Source organism: Caenorhabditis briggsae (genome assembly GCF_000004555.2).
Source record: "Caenorhabditis briggsae complete genome, chrIII, whole genome shotgun sequence".
Taxonomy (NCBI): Eukaryota; Metazoa; Nematoda; class Chromadorea; order Rhabditida; family Rhabditidae; genus Caenorhabditis; species Caenorhabditis briggsae.
Genome location: NC_013490.2, coordinates 8683158 through 8701622, shown reverse-complemented (window position 1 = coordinate 8701622; position 18465 = coordinate 8683158). Strand labels below are relative to the sequence as shown.

The 18465-nt window shown below is 43.4% G+C and overlaps 1 protein-coding gene across 1 annotated transcript; it reads left to right on the top strand.

Moving 5' to 3' along the window:
• Positions 1 to 547: 547 nt before the first annotated feature.
• On the top strand, positions 548 to 17904 carry Cbr-let-805 (the record flags this gene model as incomplete). The annotated part of the gene is made up of 26 exons (XM_002641490.2): positions 548 to 638; positions 1406 to 1474; positions 1521 to 1775; positions 1824 to 2212; positions 2260 to 3070; positions 3226 to 3288; positions 3344 to 3446; positions 3493 to 3640; positions 3687 to 3759; positions 3814 to 4140; positions 4190 to 4398; positions 4455 to 4527; positions 4640 to 4759; positions 5111 to 5404; positions 5451 to 13669; positions 13721 to 14234; positions 14946 to 15086; positions 15170 to 15350; positions 15593 to 15741; positions 15938 to 16438; positions 16514 to 16626; positions 16672 to 16768; positions 16916 to 17326; positions 17423 to 17533; positions 17680 to 17781; positions 17834 to 17904. The coding sequence occupies 26 exons, from the start codon at positions 548 to 550 to the stop codon at positions 17902 to 17904; spliced, it is 13635 nt and encodes a 4544-aa protein (XP_002641536.2).
• Positions 17905 to 18465: the final 561 nt, after the last annotated feature.

The following is an 18465-nucleotide window of genomic DNA, read 5'->3' as shown; positions in this document are numbered from 1 at the left end:
GTGATTGATTCTTATAAGGGAATGGTTCGGAATAATTGATTTTATCTTCATCATATCCCTATCTTACTTTGTTATTCTTATCATAACGCCTCCATTTCCCTTTTCATCCCATCAAACACCGGTTCTCCCACTTCCTGTCACTTTTGAAACTCTTCAAACATTTTGAATCCGTGTACAACCAAATCTCGTCAAAAGTTTCATTTCCCGTTGTCCTCCTCCCTTACCCAATTATCGCTGCTTATTCGACAATAAACAATGCCCTCCCAAAAAACGAACACAGAAAAAAAAGAATGGTTGTTCTGGTACTGCTACTAGATCCATTTAATCTACTATGTAGTTTTGATTCATGCCCCCCCCCCCCTCCACCGGTATCAAATAATTCTCCTTCCACTTCTTCTTCTCCTTTTCCTCAATTTTCCCTTTTTGACTTGGATGGACTAAACGGTTTTGCTTTCGATTATTATGTATTTCCTGTTTTCACATTCTTTTCTTCTTATCACTTTTTTTTGCCATCAATCACTGTTTTTTTCCAGGACTTCTCACTAGGATGGGTCTCCGTTCGAGGGGTCTCCTTCTCCTCTCCCTCGGGATATGGTATCTTCAGTTATTTACAGTAGCAAGTGTAGCATTAAACTCCAGTAAGTCTCCAATATTTTGGCTTTGAATATTACGAAAAAACTAGTATGAAACTGACCACCTAGTCAGACAGAACACACGTTCAGTTTGCGGTCATCACCGGTTTTTAGACTGTTACCCTGTGTAAGGGATGACTAACATTCGACACATTTTGGCCTGTATTTTGTACCAAACTTCACACAATAAGACTGTTAGCAGACCGGAGTTATGGTACTGATAATGGGAGTGTAGAATTCAGAGGAAAGCATTTACCGTAAACCCTCTAATAGAAGACCACCCAAACCGCCAACTTTGAGCTCATATATCTCGATTTCTGTGAAAGATATCAAAAAGTTGTCAATTGACAAAATATTTTTTGATATTATGATAAACATTTTGTCAGTTGACAACTTTTTGACATCTTTCACAGGAACCGAGATATATTGGCTCAAAGTGGGGTGACCTTCTATGAGAGTGTAATTATTAATCTGACTCAGACCCTTGTTTACTTTTGTTTCAAAACTTTCAGTTGAAATCAATTTCAGAACCTAATTTTCTGATTAAAGAAAGTTCTAAATACCGCAATTAAAAAGATTCATATTATGTTTTCGAGCCAGCACGTTGAGCAATTAATCTGCATCAGACGATACGAATCTGAACAGAACTTGACTTTTTTATTACATGACATTTACTAGGGGATTTAGGTTTTTAAAGAATTGGTTTTGGTCAGAGGGCAGAAAAAGATATAAAAAGAGAAAGTTTTGAAAAGTTAGAACTTTGAATTTTTCAGACGTCAGAGTTAAACGCCAAAGTGGAACAGATAGTCTTCTCACAGTCGAATGGGAAGGAATTCAAACTGGTACATCTTCTATTTTATCTAACCGAATTCACCCAAATACTTTCAGGAGATCACGCTGACTCAGAAGTGAAAGGATTCCTCGTCGAATACCGCCCGGAAAGAAGTGGAGAATGGCAATTGCACCCGGGAATCATTCCGTACAAGGGACCGAACCATCAGTACCGTGTACAGATACCAAAACTACCGACCGGAATCTCTTATCTCGTCCGTATCAAGGTTATCGGTGAGAATAATGAGGTTCTTGTCGAGACTCCCGAAATTCGTGCCCACAATGAAATTGTGTCCATTAAGTGTGAAAATGGTAAGGAGTATGAAAAAGTTGATGTTACATTAATTTCTTGAATTTCAGATGACTTGACTGCTCCTCGTTATCCAGTAGTCACAGAAGTCGCTCAATACTCTCTTGCCATCAAATGGGATGTTCCAGACTGCGGTGTCGTTGGAGACTATCAAGTTGAATTGACTGGTGTCTCTGCTCCATTCGATGTTCACAGACAAACTGTTACTCAGCCGCATGTCTCTGTCACCAATCTCTTGCCAGGCACATTCTACAGTGTCAAAGTGCGTGCTGTCGATCGTAGCCGCAATGTTGGACCATGGAATTCGGAAGTTCTAGAGGCAAAGACCAAGGGAGACGCCCTTCCGATTTCCAATGCCATTCAACTTCTCTACCGTACCGATTCGGAACTTCGTGTTAGCTGGCAACCATTCATGGATCCTAGACTTCAACATTACGAGGTAAGACAGACCATTATTTTCTCATTTTTTCAATTTAATTGATCCAGGTCACCGCCGTGGAGGTTGATGAAGACTCAAGACGGGTCGAGCGCCGTCGTGTCGAGCCAGCACTTAGCTCTTTTGCTCTTACCGGACTCCGCCCAAGCACCAAATACACCATTGGAGTCATCGCTTTTGTGGACCATGAACCAAAGCAGGTCTACCAAATTGAGGCTTACACCACATCCGGAGGAATTGAAAGCTGGGAAGAGAAACCACAAGTCGTTGATCAAGGAAAACAACAGTTCGCAGTTCACTGGAAACTTCCAGCTACCTCGATCACTGTCAGCAAGTTCATTTTGGAGTACAGACTTCCAAATGAGACCACATGGAGAACCAGTGAACAGAAAGGAGTAGCTGAGGGATCCGGAGACTATTCCGTGGCTCTTTCTCAAATGACTGCACCATATTACACCGTTAGAATTGTTGCTATTGATGACCAAAACAAAGTTGTCGCCAGAACCGAAGAACTTACCGTTGGAGAAGCCGCCGAGTCATCTTGCGTCGGATCTGCTGGAGTTCCAACTAACATCAGATCCACCGATGTTGATTCTGAATCCATCAAGCTCGAATGGGATGTACCACAATGTGATGAGACTCATACCCCAATTGATGGATATGAATACATTGTCTACGAAGCTTCTCAAAATGCTCCAGCCAAAGGAGCATCTTATGTTGGAGCTCCACATGTCATCATTAGGGGATTGAGACAGAATGTTGATTACACGTTCAAAGTAAGATCCAGAAGTGTGAATGGACATTCTCAATGGAGTAAGGATGTGATCATCGAGACCGCAATCGCCGGAAGTGTCTCATCAGGTAAAAATACTGACACTAAGTTTAAACTTCAACGTCTTCACTATGACTGTGTGTTTTCATAACTATCTCTAATTCTGATTTTTTGATACAAACATCAACTTTCCTATCATTCTAACTGTGTTCTTTGAATTCTAATCTCTATAACTTTTTAACAGGAGAACTGGGAGAACTTAACCAGCTTCTAAGAGTGAAGCGACAAGCTAAACACTTAATCAAAGGTTTGTTTCTACAAATTTTCCGATTTTCCTCTAACCCTTAGCTCTTCTTTTATAGATCCACTCAATATTTTTAAGTTGCGAATCGTTCTCTCGCCACCATGTTCTTATCTTGTATGGACACCGTTAACACTACATTCTCAGATAATAAGTAAATTCAAGTTTGTGTAGCTGTGAAATGTTTAACACATATTTAATTTCAAATAGATTGATGTACAAGGAAGTTAGCTCCAATAAATGGATCAAATTGGTCGGAGGACCTGATCACTTCGAGTGCCCACGTGGAATTGCTGATCCAGAAGATTACTGTTATCAATTGAAGGGACTATTCTTTGGAGTTCATTACATAAGCAGTGTAATTTGAATGAAAAAGACTAACCGAGTGAATATATTCTTAACAGATATCGTATCAACTAACCAACGGAGAAGAACTACCATCCAGTAACCCATTGCACTTCACTCTAGTTCAACTTGGTACTAACATTAATGAATTCTCAATTAACAGTTCTTGATAAACTTGATTTCTAGATGGATCCGCATCATCCAACACCCAAGGAGTCACAATCACTCAACCACGAATCGAACAGTCGGCTTCCCGATCTGTTGCGTATTGGTCAGTGATCGGAGACCGTTCCACTGTCGCCGAATACCAAGTCGACATCCGAACGACCGACGAACGATCATGGAGAGCCGTTGAGCCATCGGTTGAGAACGAACAATCTCAGACACACTACCGTCTTCCATTGGGTCAACTCAACGTCGCTTCCACTTATTTGGTGAGAGTACGTGCTTTGGATTCATCCCGATCGACTGTTGCCACTTCACCATCCGCATCTTTCTCTGTTTTGTGTCAAGGTGAGGATCAAAAACTGAGGATCCGTCTAATTTTTAAAAGCAATTTCAGTTCCATCTGCCCCAGAGAACGTTCGTCTGGAACGTGTTTCTGACCAAACCGTCCGTGTTTCTTGGGAATCCAGTCAGGAAAGTGGAGACTGCCAATCGTACTTCTTCATCACAGGAAAACAAAACGGACAATCCATCAACCAAAGAGTTCCAGGAAGCGACCGTAGTGTCGATATCTCTGGATCTTCCCAAGGAGACTGGAGAGTTCAGGTAAGAGGCTTTAGAACCAAATTTTAAAAAGCTTTCAAAGTAAATAAGTATTTTAGGTTCGTGGGGTGAACACTGCTGGATCTGGAACTCCATCTCGTGACGCCATCTTCTCATCAACTGCTCAACAATGTAAGTTATTCCCACCTCCTGTTTTTCCAAATTCAGATTCTCTTGTGATGTCATGTCATGATTTTTATCAATTTTATGTATTTTTCTTTTTCAAAACTCTATTCTCATACAGCAACCCGCCAAAAGCGCAGTGTTTGTGATCCAAGAACTGATTTCTGGTGCCAAGGGCAATTCTCAAACTCGCCACTCAGAGCAACGGACTCTGGTGAAGGTGCAGTAAACCGTGTGTGGTGCTTGGTTTATCATTTTGAAACAACCCTCTCCTCAATTTTCCACTTCTCTTCTATATTTTCATAACGAACTGTAAAACTCTAAAAACCGTTAATTACCCTTTAAACCTCTGATAACATGCTACTTTTCAGTTCCGAATGCAAAATTAACTAGAATTCCATTTTCTGTTTCACCCCTACCATTAGATGATGTAACTATAAAACAAATAATTCTCTGAATTCAACAACTCCAAAAGCCTTTAAATTAAAACCTTTTGATTTTTCTCCGAAAACCAAAGAATTGCGCATGAGTTCGACTTCTACTCTAACAACTTCTCCTTTTCAGTTTCACTCAAAAACTCTGAAATTTTCAGCTCTCGTTTCCACTCCACGAGTCCTTGCCCAAGACAATGATTTGATTGTAAAGTGGAAGTCCGAGGGAGAAGGACGTGGTGTCTATGGATATCATGTTCAATTCCGCAGTGAAAACTCTGGATGGAAAACCTATGGACAACTTGTTCCATACGTTGGAGACAACATGGAATACACCCAAACGTTGACTGGACTTGAACGAGGAAATGCTTATTTCATTCATGTTCAAGTTTTGGATCGTAACTCTTATGTCATGTACACTTCTGCTCAATCAAGTGCCAAGAGCAGCTGCTCTCGTGAGTTTTCATTTCATTCAAAACATTCAATCATATATATTTTCAGCACCAACACACACTCCATCCCATCTCCAAGTCGCCGCTCCAGATGCCAGCCACGTTCGTGTCTCCTGGGCTCTTCCACCACAATCCACATGGGGATGTTCTGATATTCAATTCGAGATCCAACCAGAAGAACCACGTGGACAACCAGCCGTCGTTCTAGGAAGCCATCAAACTTCTCATATTTTCAACTCTGCTCCAAACCAAATGTGGTCTGTTAAGATCCGTGCCATCAACTCTGCTGGACACTCTGCATGGACTCCAGCTTCACAGGCTAAAACACCACCAGGAGGTGAATTGATTATTGGTCCAGATGTCAACTATCGTCAAGGAAAACCAATCATTTCATGGAGATCCAAAGAGCACACCAACGATCTTATCGAATCATTCGTTTTGGAATGGAAGGCAACCACTGAACAGAACTGGAGACAACATCGTAACCCAATTCCATACAATGGATGGCAACGTCCATATTCTGTGGATCTTGGAGAGCTTCCACAAGGACATACCTACCAAGTCAGAATTGTTGCAAAGGATCCAAACAGAGGAAACGCCTACACTTCTTCGGTTGTGCAAGTTCAAACCCAATCTCAATGCAAAGCCCCAAGAAGAGCTCCAGCTGACGTTCAAGTTTCACCACTTGGACCAACCCAAATCCGTGTTCAATGGGCTCCACTTCACGAATCCGAATGGAATTGCGATCGTTTGTGGTACATTGTCAAGTATTCTACTCCACAAAATCAAGGATTCAAGAACTTGACGAATGGAGAAAACTTTGTTGTCTTCGATTCCGATCCCTACACCCAATGGAACTTCGAAGTTCAAGCCGCCAACCCAGCCGGAGAATCCCAATTCTCTAGAGCTCAATCTGCCCAAACCCAAGGAGTGGCTCCAGGAGCTGTTGCTAATCTCCGTGTTCAACCAATCGGACCAGATTCTCTTCAATGCAGTTGGCAACCACCAATGAATCCAAATGGAAGAATCACTCAATATGAAGTCACCTATCAACTCATCTCCAGAGGAAACTGTGACAACAACCAAGAAGCTCCACGTACCATCACTGTCAACGGGTCACACTTCACCATCACAGGACTCCACCCACATTCCAAATACCGTGTTGGAGTTGCCGCTAAGTCTGATGTCGGAGCTGGAGAGCGTGTTTCTCTTGAGATCCAAACTGATCAAGCTGCTCCAGGTGGTGCTCCATTGTACCTTCGTACTGAAGAGATCCGTCCAACTGATGTCAGCATTTCCTGGCAAGCCCCACCATGTCTCCAAACTAACGGAGAAATCACTGAATACGAGTATGAAGTTACTGCTGGAGATCGTCGTCAAACTGTTCAGAAGACCACTGAGAACATCCGTGGAACTCGTGCCAGAATCGAAAACCTTCAACCACAAACTCGCTACAACGTCAAAGTTCGTGCTTACACTGCTCGCGGACCTGGACCATGGTCAACGGAAGTTCCATTCCAAACATCTGCTGGTCAACAGAATGTTCAAGCTCCAGGATTCGTCAAGGTTCTTCACACCGGAGCAAACAATGCTCAACTCGTCTGGCAATCTCCATATCCAAATCCAGGATATGTTGATAAGTACAAGTGCAGATATGCTCCAACCGGAACACAGCAATTCCAAGAACGTCAATTCCCAGCTGTATCACCATGCCAACAACGCCAAATCGAGAGACAAAACTTGCCACAATCGCCACCAGGAGCCAGACTTCACTGTGGAAGAATCGAGAACTTGAAGCCAGAACAGACCTATGACTTCCAAGTTTCCGCTCACGTCAAGGACTCCGGATGGGGACCGTATTCACCACCAGAGAGAACTAAGGTCACTGACTCTGCTGTCCAAGTTTTGTACGTCAGAAAGATCGGAGGATCTGAAAACTCTCTTCATATTAACTGGGATGTTCGTCCAGATGATAAGAACAGAGTCACTGCTTTCAAGATTGTCGTTGTTCCACAAGACGGATCTCAAAGAGCCCAAACCTTCAACGTGGATCGTGCCACTTACCAATACAGAATTGACAACTTGCGTCCAAGAACCACCTACAATGTGACTGTTTCCGCTGCCACTCACAAAGAAATGTGTGGAGGAACCGCCGCTGTTATGACCACTGATGCAGCTGCTCTCACCGCTCTCTCCATGGCTCCAAGAGTCATTGCTGAAGAACCAACTTCCATTACCATCGAATGGGAATCTCGTAACCGTGAGGCTGGTGGATTCATAGTTGAATATCGTCTCGAAGGAGGAGCCTGGCAACAATACAACCGTCGTATTCCAGCTCATCCATCTCAGACCACCTACACCGCTACTGTCGATGGACTTCCAACTAACGCTGTCGTCGATCTGAGAGTTCGTGTTGTTTCTCAACAAAACGAACAGAGCAACCCCTCCCCCGAAGTTCGTGCCAGAACCAAATGCTCTCCACCAACTTCCCCACCACAAGGAGTTCGTGTCGATGCTCCATCAACCAACGAAGTCAGAGTATCATGGGCTCGCCCAGCTAAGAACACCTGGATGTGTGATCAAATGAATGTTGAGATTAGCTACAGAGTTGGAAACCAGCCAGAGAAGATTCTGACTGTTCCAGGAGATCAAACCGAGTACACTTTCCCAGCCGAGCCAAACCAACGCTGGGTTGTGAAGCTCCGTGCCACCAACCAAGTTGGATCCAGTCAATGGTCTCCAGAACAATCCATCACCACTCGTCAAGGAGCTCCAGGATCCGTCAGAGATCTCCGTGTCAAGGCTCTCTCACCAAATGAGGTTCATGTCCAATGGCTTGCTCCACTTGTTCAACGTGGAACAATTGTCGGATACGACATCTCCTACCGTCTGAAGCATCGTCTCGCCTGTCCAGAAGAGGAACCAAGAGATGTCAGCAGAGATTTTGTCACTGTTTACAATCACAAAGATCTTGACTACACCATCACTGGACTCTTGCCATACTCTCTTTATGAAGTACGTGTCAGAGCTAGAACCACTGAATTGGGACCAGAGGAGACCAAAGAGGTGTCTACTGAACAACAACCACCATCGTCTCCACCACTCAACTTGGAATCTACCTATGCTCTTGAACGTTCTCTGTCCTTCCAATGGGAGCCAGTTGATTGCTCTCAAAGACACGGACACATTGTCAACTACGAATACGAGATTCTTGGACAAGATGACTGGGCTAAACTCGAGAGACAAATCGCTAACACCTCTGATCTTCGTGTCACTATCGATGGATTGACCCCATACACCAAATACGTCATGAGAGTCAAGGCCTACAACTCAATCGGAGGAGGACCGAACACAGAGAACTTGGTTGTCATGACAGCCAAGGCACAAGCTCCACTCCCACCACAAGACTTGGTTGTTGCTCAAGAAGGAACTGACTTCTTCATGGTTTCATGGCTCCCACCATACCCACCATACGGACCACATGACGCTTACAAGATCCGTTATCAACAGATTCCATCTGAAAACTGGATTGAGAATGAGAAGGGAGTCAAGGATCCACTTCTCAAGTGTCCTGGAGAAAGTCCACGCTTCTGCTATAATGCTACTGGATTGGAGTCTGGACAGCAGTTCAAGGTTCAAGTTGCTACGAGAATCGAAGGAGGAAGCTACGGACCATGGTCTTCCTTGGTCATTGCCAACACTCTTCAAGTTCTTCCAGACGCTCCAAGAGCCATTCATCTCATTGAGAAGACTGATCACTCTCTTCATATAAGATGGATTCCACCAGTCGATCCAAAGGGATACGTTACCCAATATCGTGTTTCGATTGTTTCTCTTGATGATGTCAACGATAAGAAGAGAACTCAAGTTGTCAATCATCCAACTTTGACTCATCTCTTTGAAGATTTGAATCCAGAAACCTCTTACAACATCTCGATTTCTGCTGGAACCAAACAAGGATTCGGAAGAGAAATCTGGACTCGTTACACCACAGATCCATTCAACATTCCAGTTGTTGGAACAATGCCAACCGTAACCCCAGATGGTGCAAATGCTCTTGATGTCCAATGGAACGCCGTCTTGGATCCAAAGAACCGCGTCAAGGGATACATCATTGAGATCAGAAATTCCGACACTCCAGTCTGGCAAGAAATCGGAGGAGTCACCAACCACGATTCTGTTAAATCCACCTACTTCAAGAAATTGACTGGTCTCGATTCTGACACTCTCTACTTTGTCAGAATCAAGGTTGTTGATCACCGCCAGAGAGTCGGAGTACCATCCCCTGAAGCTCAAGCTCGTACCGGATGCGCTGCCCCACTTTCGCCACCAACCAATCTCAACTTGGCTTCTCCATCCAATGTGCAAGTCCGTGTCTCATGGCAAGCACCAAATCAAAACTCATGGAAGTGTTCTGCTATCAGATACAAGTTGGAATACATCAATGGAACTCAACCAAGAAAGCAAATCGATCTTCCAAGCTCTTCTATTGAACATCTCTTCGATTCGAAGTCAAACACTAAGTGGATTGTCAGAATCCGTACTGAAAACGACGCTGGATCCTCCGAATGGAGTAAGGAATTGGAAATTACAACCGCCGAAGGAGCTCCAGGAGCAGTTGAAGATCTAACTGCCAAGCCAAAAGGACCAACAAGTGTTGTCGTTAGATGGAAGCCACCACGTGATCCAAATGGAGTTATCACTGGATACACTCTCACTTACAAGCTCAAATCTATCGGAGAATGTGGACCAAGAAGTGCTGCACCAATTGAGAAGCACGTCAGAAATGAAGAACAAACTTTGGAAGGACTTCTTCCAGACTCCACCTATGAGATCCACGTCGTTGCTCACACTTCTCATGCTGGACCACAATCTTCTGTTGTCACTGTCACAACTGAAGAGGCTGCTCCGACTGGACCACCACAAAATGTTCGTGTTGGATCTATCACTTCATCCAGAGCTGATGTCACATGGGCTCAACCAGAATGCGAGCAAAGAAATGGAAAGATCACTGATTACGAATACGAGCTGTGGAGTATGGATACTTGGGCAGACAACTCAACTGGACACAATCCAACTGAACGTCTCAACCTTGATCAATTGATCCCATACACTCAATACCAAATCAGAGTTAGAGCAATCAATAAGGAAGGAGAGGGACCATTCGGTGAATGGGTTCCATTTACCACTCAATCCACAAACCCACCTGCTCCAACTGATCTTCAAGAAGAGGCCACATTCCCACATGCGATTGAAATCTCATGGCTTCCACCAACTCCACCACACGGAAATGTTGATTTCTACAAGGTCAGATACACTCCAACCGGAGAAGCCAACTACAGGGAGATCCGAGTGGAGACTGACCGATTGGAATGCTCCGATTCGAACAAGAAAGACAGATTGTGCTATAGACTCAGCGATTTGGACCCAGAACAAGAATACGACATCCAAGTTTCTGCGCATACCGAAGGAGGAGGCTGGTCCGAGTGGTCGGATGAGCTGACATCGAGAACTCAACAACAGAATATTCCAGTTTTGGAGAGAGAACTTGAGGTTACTGATAAGACTTCCAACTCGATCTCATTGAAATGGGAAGGACTTCCACAAGATCAAGCCACTCACGTCGTCGGATACGTCCTTGAATTCAAATCAGAAGATGATAATGCTGAATGGCAAGAATACAATGGAGTTGTGAAGCATCGCAAGTCGACTCAAGACTACAAGATCACTGTGAAACAACTTGAAACTGCAACTTTGTATTTCTTCCGTCTTCGTGTTGTTGGAAAGAATGATAAGAGAGGACAACCAGGACCAGAAACCAAGGAGACCACTTCTTGTGGAAAGCCAGAGGTTCCACCAGAGGGATTAAAACTCGAAAGTTTGGACTTTGAAACCCTGAAGATCACTTGGACTCCACCAGATGAGAGCACATGGAGATGTGACAATGTTGAATATCTTATCGATTTCGTCAACACTACTTCTCGTGGAAACTGGACTGTCAGCACTGATGCCCCATCAGAGTTGATTGTTCCAACTCAGCCAGGAACCAAATGGGATGTCAAGATCAGAACCCAGACTGTTGAGGATATGGGAAAACCACAATTCTCGAAATGGAGTGATAAAGTCAGCATCACCACTCAATCACTTCCTGGAGAAATCTTTGTCACTGTTGAACCAAAGGGACCAAGAGAGGCTTTGGTTACATGGGAATTGCCGGATAAGGATCAAAAATGGAACTATGGAGTTGATATCACCTACAAGCTCAAACAACTTGGAGGATGTAATGAAGTACAAACTGGAGCCAAGGAACCAGTCACGCTTCTTAATGTCCAAGAGAAACAGATTCCACTGGAGAACCTTCAACCAGGATCCCTCTACGAGGTTACTGTCACTCCAAGACGTCCACCATCCCTTCATTCGTCCATCGTCACTCCCAAGACTGTCAGAACCTTCCGCACCAAGAACGACGTTCCAACAGGACCACCACAGAACTTACAATCGACTGTCCGAAAGGATAGCGAACTTGGATTCAAGTGGGATGCTCCAGAATGTGTTCAACAAAATGGAAACATCACTCAATACGAGTTTGAATTGGTTGGATTGGATGAGTGGAATGAGGGTACTCGTGAAGGAGTTACTCCCCGTCAGAACACTCTGATTGATCAACTCCAGCCAGGAAGTCTCTACCGTATCAAGGTTCGTGCCTACACAGCCGAAGGACCAGGACCATGGTCGGATTCTCTTGAAATCAGAACCACTGGTAGTGAACTTGGACCGCCAAGAGAACTCACTGCTGTTCAAACCAAAGCCACACAAATCCAACTCACCTGGCTTCCACCATACCCAGAAAAAGCTATCGTTACCGCCTACAGAATCCGATACAGTCCTAGAGCCGACGACTCGAATCCAACAGAAGTCGAGTTATCTGGAGATGAACTTACATGCAGTGGATACAAGAGTCCAATCATCACATCTGCCAATCTCTGTGCCACAATAAAGGGACTTCAACCATCCACTACTTATAGATTCGCAGTTCAAGGACAATCTTCATCTGGAAACTGGGGAGAATGGTCTTCCGATTACTTCTCCACTACTAGAAACGACGACAATGAACTTTTGGGTGGAAGCTTGAAGCTTCTCTCCGCAGGACATGACAATTTGAAGGTCAAATGGACACCACCAGCAGTCATCGGAGAGAAGATCGACAAATACGATCTCTTCATATCTGTGGCTTCAGTTCTTGATCAGAATCCAAAGAAGTTCGATGTCAGTGGACACACTACTGATTATCACTTCAGAAACTTGGACTCCGTCACCCAATACAATGTCACCGTTCAAGGAACTTCCGAAGGAAACAAACTTTGGTTCATCTCTTCTGTCTTCTCCACCACCGATTTCGCCGAGGGACTTCTTAGCTGGCTTCCAGCTCCAACTGACCTCCATCTCATCGAAAAGAGTGATACCATGCTTCATGTCGATTGGGTGCCACCAGAGATCTTCGATCCAGAACAGAGAGAACTCATCACACACCATCGTGTCACCATTGCTCCATTCGATCCAACCACCGGAAAGACTGGACCATCCAAGAACTATACTGTTCCATATCCAGGAAACTCGATCAAATTCGAGGGACTTCGCCCAGAAACCATCTACAACATCACTGTCCAAGCCGGAACCAACTCTGGATACGGACATATTCTCTGGGGAACATACAGTACTCTTGCTCCAGGACAAAGACACATCCTTCGTCTTCTCAACAGAACTCCAACCACTTTGAATGTTGCTTGGGAACCAGTTTGGGGACGTGCTCACTCCGGATACACTCTTACTGCTCGCACTCTCTATTCCGTCTACGGAAACGTCCGACTCCAACAAATCAAGAGCTTCGACGTGGACGCCTCTCAAACTGAGTTCGTCATTCGTGGACTTCATCCATCTACAGTTTACAATGTCACTCTCACTCCAAAGGATCACAACGAAGTCGCCTGGGGAGCATATGCCACCCTTCCACCTGGTTGGTTCGTCGTCAAGAATCTGAAACAGTGCGACAAGACCGATTTCGCTGTATCAATGTCCTGGGAACCAGTCGAGTTGGATATGGCATCTGACTACCAAGTTAGATATTTGAGAGTCAAGGAACACGATGGAATCTGGACTGAAGAGGAGGCACGACCAGCTAAGGAACTTTTGTGTCCAAAGGATGGATGTGGAAGACTCTGCTATCTTGTGTTCAACCTTCCACATAACCCATCTGAATACGTCTTCCAGGTATGAAAATTATTTTTCAAGTAAATTAAGATTTTTATTCAAAAATTTCAGGTTCGCGCCAAGGTTGATGGAGAATGGAATCACTGGAAGTCGGCTCCAAAGAAGATGACCAGCAGCGAGCCACTCAATGTAATTGTTAATCTGAAAATCTCGCCCAATATGAATTTATTTCAGATCCGTCGTAGTTGTTGCATCGTTCCACCACCATACTTCGTCGACAACATCGGAGCTCCAGGAACCTTCTGGGAAGTTGATGTGAATCCAGCTGCTACTGAAAACAATGTCACCCGTTACTATGTCGTCGTTGATGAGCGTGATCCACCAGGAGATACCAATTGGACCGAGTTGACTGATAAGGTGACAGCCAACAAGATGAAGATTCCATACTACGTGGCTGCCTCGTTCAATTTGGAAACTCTGCCAGAGCCAAGAAAGGTTCGAATTGGAGACGGAAGTGTGATTGGAGGATACTTGAATTATCCACTTGTCAAAGGAAAGAAATACAACTATGAGGTGTATACGATTTGGAATGTCACTGGTGCTCCATTGGTCGGAAGACTCAGAGGTATGTTGGAAGGGGACACATTTCAGGGTGGGGCTGATGAAAATAAGATGTCAGAAAATTCGGGAACAGAAAATCATTTTTCCAGAATATTCCAAATTTTAAATAGGCATCAGTTTTCGTTCCAATTAGAAATAGTAAGCCGCGCCTACTTTCCAACTTTTATCCGAACGACCCCAAGTCGCGAACACATTGAAAAAAAAACCAAATTAGTCTTGGCAAGCCTATAATTTTCCGTTCAACCTGAAAACATTTATTTCTCCTTTCCGATGGGTTCCGCCACACTTCAACCTAGATAATCAAACAAAACGCATTGCTATAAGAAAAAGAGAAACATGGAAAAAGAGAGAGTGGAGCGAGAAATAATGCGAATCAAACAATAACCCCATCTCTCTTCGCTTTTCTCCAAAAAGGGTCGAGAAAAGAGGAAAGGAGGTTGTGTTGTAGAAATGATAACATGGAAAGCAACGCTTTGATTGATATTAGAGAGAGGTAGAAAGCGAAGAGAGAGTGGAAGAGAAGAAGAAGAAAAATAGATTCTTTTGGGTGTGGTTGTTCTTCTCCGTGTGGCCTTCGCCCACCTTCTTTTCTCACACTGATTTTGACTTCTGATTATTTTGTGAGTAAATAGTGACTGATTACTCTGTAGTTGTTAGATATGGCAGCGTACCCCGATGGTGAGTATTTGTACAGTCAAAATCTGAAAATATACAGATGTCCGTGGTTGGGATTGGTTATTCAACCAAATCTACTTCCTTTGGATATTCCTTCCAATCATCTGTCTTCTCGTTCTCTGTTGTTTGATCTGGATGGTTTATAAATATTGCAAAGAGTTAGTTGGAAGAGCATGGCGTTGTTTTTTTGAAACCTAAAAATTAACTCTACCCAATCTCTGGAATGTATTTTCCCCCTAATTACCATCTAACATGTCATTTCAGCATCTCCATACATCACATCATCGTGGCCATGGTGGTGGCTGTTGCTCCCACTTCTTGCTGCTCTTCTTCTCACTCTTCTCTGCTGTTGTATTCCTTGGTGTCTTCAACGGTTAATACTTTTCCCCCCTTTTCAAACTAATCTTCTTTATTTTCGAATAAGTTTCTATGTATTGAAAGTACCGTAAAACCCGTATTAGAAGAGCTGGATATTATTCCAAGGTACCTCTCAGAGGGCTCTTTTATAAAAGGGTCCCTTCGAATACAGGTTTCATAGTAACTCAAAACTAGTTGCATGCTTAAGAAGAGTACGGTAACTAAAGTTTCTGAAGTGATAGATCCGCCACTCTGAAATTTGGAACCTTTAAATACCGTACTCTTTTTGAACTCCTTTCCTCCGATCCCTCTAATTATATAAATTTTCAGTCGTCATCGTTCAAGAAAAGAGCACAGCCGATTGGTGACCAATGGGCAACATGCTCCACTTCTTGAAGAGCAAAAGGCTGGAATGAACGAGAACATGAGACAATTGGAATCTCGTCTTGACAAAATGAGAGGAGCTGTCGACGGAAGAGGTGAGATTCATCGATTTTTGATTAGACTCTTCTTCCGTTTCCTTTTATTTTTTGGGTGTGGTGTAATGTGGTCATTGAGAATTAACGAGAAGAGAAACGACTTTGATAGATGATGATGATGTTGATGGCCATTTGACACCACACCCAGTTGAATGGATAATGCAAAGAATCTGAAACTTTGAACCCTTTTTTTCAGCCCGTGGAGATTTCGAAGATGGATACATGAAGGGATACAAGGATGCCAACAAACTGGGAAGTGCCAACGCTGCCAGAAGACGTTTGGATGATGAGTACGGAGCCCGTGACGATCGTTTCCATGAGGGATATGTCAAGGGGCTCAAGGATGCTGGAATGACGGGAATGACCACTTCAATGCATAACTTGGCTCAGAGAACTGGCGGAGGATACTCTGCTGGATTCGCTCAAGGATACAAGGATGGAAACTCTGGAATCTTCGGAGACCGTGTCACCCCATCTTTGGTTTCTCGTCTTGATGAACAATATGCTGGACAGGAAGATTTCAAGCAAGGATACGTTGATGGATTCAAGGAAGGAGCATCGTCTCGTGTTGGAGATAGATCTAGATTCGAAGACTCGAGAAGACTCCAGCAATCATTGACTGAACTCACCGAGAGATTGACTTCTCTTGAGAAGACCAAGGGAGATGAGATTCATTCCACCAAGATATATCACGTTTGTGAGTTTTTTTTCGGAATAGATTTGGCTCATTCTGATTAGTTTTTTTAAAACTCTTCTCAATAACTTTTTTCAGACAACCAACAGCCAGAAGGAGCCACTATGACATCTACTGGAGCTCAATTGGCTCAGGAGCTCGAAGAAATCGGAAGCACATCACGCAGAAGCACATTGAGAAGACACTACACGGTAAGTTAATGAGGATGTAGATGCATGCATTGAATCCCTTTTCAGCCAGGAGACTATTTGAAACAAGACGCCGAAGAGGGATACAACTCATTGAGCAGAAACAGAAGATCACTTTCTGCGTCCGCTTTGGCTGCCAACAGAGGTATGTATTTTTGAATGTCACACTTTTTTTCTCGATTCTTGAAATGTGTTACTTTTTCTAAATAGCATCCAAGATTTCAATTGCAACCTCTTAATTGAGTGTGTATCTTTCTTCTCTCTTCTCCTTAATCCTAACATTGCATTGTAGAAGCTGCCCATCAATCCTCTTCTTATCTCCAAACCGGTGGAACTCTCAGCCGTTCCCGTCACCATATGTCGCACGCCGGATCTTCATACCTTTCTCGAGCAGCTCAAGACGCTCAGATTGGCACTGATACCTATGCGAAACGCTACAACTACCGATCTCGATCGGATGTTGGAAGCCCGCGGCGGTATGCCAGTCAGACACTTTTAGACGGTTCTCGTCCAGGACCATCAACTCCTTATGCCAGACGTGATGCTCTGCACACTTTGACAAAGGAGTTGGATAGTTTGAGCCGTTCTCCAGATGTCCGTGGAGCCACGCCACGTGGCACCACTTCCGCTGGATATGGTTCTGATACCAACGCATATGATACAGTGCGTTCGAGAGCCAGAGGATACTCCAACTACGATTACGGTTTGTTCATTTTTCTAATATTTTTGATTTATTAAGAGCATGGTATGACATGTACAGAAGCTCTAACTTTCCCAGCATGAATCCCCTGATTTTCAGACACCTTCCAATCCTCAAGAAATGTAACTCAAACCCAAGCAACTAGCGGTGCCACCCAAACATCCGGAGCCACTGCTGCAGGTGCTGCTTCTTCCTCTTCTGCAACCCAACGTTCGTAATCATTTTTTAATTAGCATGGAGTTCTATAGATTTAGATCACTATTTTCAAACGCTGAATTAATCCGAACAAAAGTTGTTTCTGCCCAGAAAAAATCTAGATTTATTTCAATAAACAAATCATAATTAAGAATTTTTAGAAGATAAATCCGGAAAATGGGCGGAACAACTGATCGATCTTGTGTCAGAGCCACTTGACACCACCATTGCCCGTATTAACAATTACACATCTTCTTCAAATGGTAATTCTTGAAGCTTATCGCTTGTTTATTCTTTAACTCTCAAAACTTTCAGACCGTGGACAAGGAGATGTCGTAGAAGAGAAGTATTACAGAAGCCATAAAGAGGAACACTCAAGTCGTTAAGAACCATCCATCTACACAATGAAAACTGCCACATTTCTACTTTTCTTGTAGCTTTTAAATTGTCATTTCTAGTTTTTTTCGGTGCTTCAAAAATCAGAATCCAAATTTTCTATCCAATATTTCTTCCCCAATCCCAGAAAACCCAAGTGCTCCATATCTACCTTTTCTACGATTTAGGATCCACCTCCCTTCCCTCTCCCTCCCTTTTTCTTTTCTAGTTCTATTGATTTCTGACCCCCAACCCCCGTTCGAGTATGTATATTTTTAATATTTTCTCCATTTTTTTTTCATTTTTTGGTGCTAGATCCTGACTCATCATATCCCAAAAGAATCACTGCTCAATTTACAGTAAGCCTTTTGAAAAGAAAACTTTCACTGCCAAATATTTTCGATTTTTTTTCTTCTCTTTTTGTTCAATTTTGTTTTCACTTCTCTTTTTTGTGATTTCTAATAAACATATATCTAAAATTTATATTCGCCAGTACTGTGGAAATCAGAAAAAAATCTCAGGAACGTTTTTCAGAAGTTTCAGGAAATAACTTTCTTTTATGACGTTATAAA